This window comes from Macrotis lagotis, chromosome 1, assembly GCF_037893015.1.
Source record: "Macrotis lagotis isolate mMagLag1 chromosome 1, bilby.v1.9.chrom.fasta, whole genome shotgun sequence".
In the NCBI taxonomy this organism is placed as follows: domain Eukaryota; kingdom Metazoa; phylum Chordata; class Mammalia; order Peramelemorphia; family Peramelidae; genus Macrotis; species Macrotis lagotis.
Window position 1 is genome coordinate 458,626,595 of NC_133658.1, and position 4,656 is coordinate 458,631,250.

The following is a 4,656-nucleotide window of genomic DNA, read 5'->3' on the forward strand; positions in this document are numbered from 1 at the left end:
ATTAAATGGTTTTGAAGGAGTGGGAAAATGTTCTTCAAAACAAATATATAGATAAGAGAGGGCGAGATAAGTCATTTAGAGGCCTAAAATGGAGGGGACTGGCCATCACAGTAACTGAAAACTCTTTGGGGATCAGGTCTATTTGGAGGCAGTTACTGCAAGTCCTCAAACATAGGCTGAATATCCCACCCTGACCTGCCTCTTGTTTCCTATAGATGGAGTTCCTGGAAAGGAGCTCCAAAACTATTCAAATTCTTTTATCTTACAGATGAGAAAACTGAAATCCAGGGAGGTTGTGTCATGGAAGTGACCTTACAAGAGCTTTCTCTGATGATGCCCCATAAGGGGACAGTGAATCATAAAATCACAGAATTTTGGAGTTAGAAGGAACCTCAGCTACCATTTGTCCAATCCATCAATTATTATCCACTAAAGAGTCTCTATAGGGGGTAGTTAGGTGGTGAAAAGGATAGAGCACTGGCCCTGGAGTCAGGAGGACCTGAGTTCAAATTTGATCTTAGATACTTAATAATTCCCTTGCTGTATGACATTGGGCAAGTCATTTCTTTGCAAAAAAAAAAATTCTCTACTACCATATGGCAACAAATAGTCTCCCATCTTCTCCTTGAAGACCTACAATAAAGGGGAACCTACTGGCCTGCTGAGGCAGTCATTTGGCTCAATTTGTTAGAAAGCTGTCTTGAGAACATTTTTCTGGGACCAAAGAGAACAAGTTTAATCTTTCTACATTATGGCTTGAATATGTCTATAATGTCTCCCCTGAGTTATCTCTTCTCTAGTCTATATTCAATAATTTTTTTGGATTTTTTTCAAGGCAATGGAGTCAAATGACTGCCCAAAGGTCACATGGCTAAATATTTAAGTTTATGAGAGAAGATCTGAACTCAGGTCTTCCAAGGCTGTTGCTCTATCCACTTTGCCACCTAGTGGCCCCAACATATTCAATTATTTCAACTTGACCCTAGAATCATAGCATTCACAAATTTTATTTATTTAGTTTATTGACAATTTTAATTGTTTATTTAAATATATCTATAGAGCATCTATAGAGTTTTGCTTGCCTGTTCTTCTGTTGTTTGTATGTGACAGCTACTTTTCAGCACTATTTCATTTATTTATTTATAAAGTTTTATTGGTGCCTTTTATTTTTATACCAAATCATTTCCCCTTAAATCTCACATCCACCAACCCTTGTAACAAAGAAAACAAAGATAAGTAAAACCAACTGATATAGAAAATATACATTTTAATGCTTATCATATTCTGCATTTGCAGTCCTTCAACTCTCTACTGAAAGGAGAGACACACATTTCAATTTGGTACTGAGATTGGCCATTACCATTGTTCTCTTCATTCTGTTTTTTTCACTCAGCAATAGTTCTTTTGCATTTTTGTGTTTTTTTCTGAATTTCTCATGTTTACCATTTAAGATATAATCATATTCCATTTTATATAACACTTCAGACATTCCTCATTTGGTTGGCACTGGATTAATTTTTGCCAGGTTTTTTTTTTGAAACTGCAAAAAGTGCTGCTATAAATATTTTGGTGACTGTGTGACCCCTTTCTCTGTCTGCAACTTTGTTTTAAATCTGGTAAAAATATTTTGATCCTGAAGGTAGAGACAGTCTTTTTAATAGTCTGACCATATCCCCTCTCACTGAGAAATTCATAAACCCATCCTCACCCAGAGAACTGAGTTCTTGAACCACTGGATTCTGCCTTTGCAGGAACAGGAAAATATCTTTCAGCAGGCTTATGAAGATATTCCTCAATTCCTAGGTGCTCATTTTTCTCTTTTCTAAACTGAGGGTTAGCTGACTGGATTTTGAGAACCATCTTTGGGCAGGCACTGATCACTCCAGTCTCTTCCCTGTGATGCCTTGAGCACCTGCTCTCCTAAAACACATAGATCCCATTTTCATAGAAATGTCTCTCCTTTTAAAAGTGAAGGAATGGTGTAAATGCAACATAATACCTAGCTTCCTAGAGGAAAGTGTCACCTAGCTTTTGGTGGTAGCTAAAGAGACCTTGCTAGTTACCTGTTATGAGCTGTGGGACACTTACTGTTAGTTCTCTGGAGATCCACCTAAGGAGTTTTAGCTGAATTTATTTATTTATTTATTTGATTTTTTTTTTTTTTTTTTTTTTTTTAGGGTTTTGTAAGTCAATGGGGTTAAATGGCTTGCCCAAGGCCACACAGTTAGGTAATTATTAAGTGTCTGAGGTTGGATTTGAACTCAGGTACTCCTGACTCCAAGGCAAGTGCTCTATCCATTGTGCCACCTAGCTGCCCCTTAGCTGAATTTATGAGGATAGAAGTGCCTGCTCAGGAGCTAGGGTAGAGTGGCATAAAAGAGGCAGAAAGAATCCTTAGAAAAAGGGAGACAAAAAACAGATTTCCCTGATTCTTCCTTGCTCAGTTGGCCCCTGAAAATACTCTTATCTTCAGAGATCTCTCTGTAATAAAGGCTCTGCATGGGCTTTAAATGCCAAATAGAAGTTTGCATTTTATCTTGGAGGTAATGAGGAACCTGTGAAGCTTTTTCATTAAAGGGATGATGTGGTTAGAAATGTACTAATGCAATGTAAATTTAGCAATTGAATAGAGGGTACCTTGGAATGGGCAGAGGCTAGAAACACGGAGATCAATTAGGAGGTTATCATAATAGTTCAGATGAGAGATAAAGAGGGTCTGAACTGAGCTGGTGGCTGTGAGAGTAGAGAAAAGGGGGCATATGAGAGTTATGATGAGGAAGTAGAATTGATGATATTTAGTAACTGGTAGATGGGAGATAAGTAAGAATGAAAAACTAAGGATAACTCTTACATTGCAATAATGGAAGACCAGGATGGTGGTGCCCTTGACAGAAATAAGGAAATTCAGTAGAAAGGTGAATTTAGTGGGAAAATGAGTTCAGATGTGGATGTAACAAATATAGACACAAATTCACACATTTTATGTAGGCATTATTTTGTCCTTGATTTTCTCAAAATTTATTGGTTTTTATATAATATTTCATTTTTTTTGTAGAAGCCCTTTATTAGCAGAATTGCATCTTCAGAAAATTATGAAGCCATTCACCTGGACCAGGTCTAGTTCCTAACAAAAAGATTGGGCTTTCCCAAACACACAAATAACCAACAACTTTTAAGAAAGTTGCCAACATTTAATTGACCACCTCCCAACAAAGGAATGAAGACGGTTTATTGTGTGAAATAAGCAGGGGGTCAAACAGGCTACTTCTCTGACTGTGAGTTAGAGAAATGAACAGTCAGCTGCTAGTAATCTGGTTGAGAAAGCTCCGGATTAGCACCACTGGAGGCTTCCACTGAAGGCTTGCAAATTTTAGATCCCCACAACAACTCTGTGAGGTAGGTGCTCTCTTTTAACTCCTTAGAACACAAAACAAAACACAGAGAGGTTATTGTGAAGACCTGTTTGAGGCAGGGCTTGAGCTTGGTTTTTCTTGACAGGAATAACTTGTTGCGGTATGATCTCTGCCTCTTAAGCATAACCTCAAACAGACGAATGCCACACACAGATGGAGAGAACAGTAATTTAAACTATATCACAATACACATTTTACTGAATGAATGGATGCAAGAGATGAAGACATTCAAGGGCAAGACAACTCGAATACTTTGCTGGGGGTTTTCTTTGACATCTGTACTTTGGCAGACAGATTTCCAAAATGGGAGGGGCAGCAGTAGTAGTTATTTCTTATTGGGGGCAATGAGGTGATTTAAGTGATAGATGGATGGATGGATGAATGGATGAATGAATGAATGGATGGATCGATGCAATGGTAGGGAGGGGGAGGTGGTCTTGGTGTAGAATGTCTTTCATTTCCCTGGCCATTCTTTATAACCCGAGCTTGGTCCTTCTCCAGTGTCTCCTCTTTGAGTTGTACCTGATCTTATTGCCAGTTTTCATCCGAATCCACTGGGGAACGGGACGATTCTGCTTCTGTTTCTTGGCCAGGAACCTCTTGATTCTGAATGTTTTATGAGAGGACATGATGATGAGATGACAGCCGAGCTTCCACCACAATGGCTGGATGGGCGAAAAAGCAATATTTCATTTTTAATACACAGTTTCTGACACTGTTACCTTCAAAACATTAGGCTCAAGTTATGCTTCTAATAAGTACAAGAAAATATGCTGAAAAACCTAAATCTATCTGATGAGAGTAAGTGGGAGAAATGAAGTTGTGGGTTTTTAATTCTTTGTTGAAGAAAATAAATGTATTCAATGATTATTTTAAAACCTGTGGAGTAATCTTTTTATAATGTAGTACCTTATCTCTTCTTCAACACTTGTATCTCTAAGGTTTGGGGCACTCCATGGATCAGTACCCATTCAAAATCATATCTCTCTATGGGAAGCTACTAGTTAACCAAAAGATGCCTTATTTCAAAACAAAAGACATTTAATCAAGCAGAATAGCAAATTAAGTGACAAGAAAGACTTTATAAACACATAAAGTATATTCTCCCAACTCTCCCACAGGTTACCTGTCACAAGTGGAGCAGTGAACACACTTTAGGGAACATACATATAACAATCACATAGAGGGAAGACAACTTTTAAGGAATCACTTAGTTTAAGCCTCTCCCTTATATTACAGAGTA

At 37.9% G+C, this 4,656-nt stretch overlaps 1 protein-coding gene across 1 annotated transcript; it reads right to left on the reverse strand.

The window, feature by feature from the left end:
* Positions 1-3,829: 3,829 nt before the first annotated feature.
* LOC141519390 (large ribosomal subunit protein eL39-like) lies at positions 3,830-4,077 on the reverse strand. Its single transcript, XM_074231643.1, has one exon. The coding sequence runs from the start codon at positions 4,040-4,042 to the stop codon at positions 3,887-3,889; it is 156 nt and encodes a 51-aa protein (XP_074087744.1). The 5' UTR covers positions 4,043-4,077; the 3' UTR covers positions 3,830-3,886.
* Positions 4,078-4,656: the final 579 nt, after the last annotated feature.

Coding starts and splice junctions, on each gene's coding strand:
- LOC141519390 (XM_074231643.1), bottom strand. CDS start 4,042: ATGTCCTCTCATAAAACATTCAGAATCAAGAGGTTCCTGGCCAAGAAA.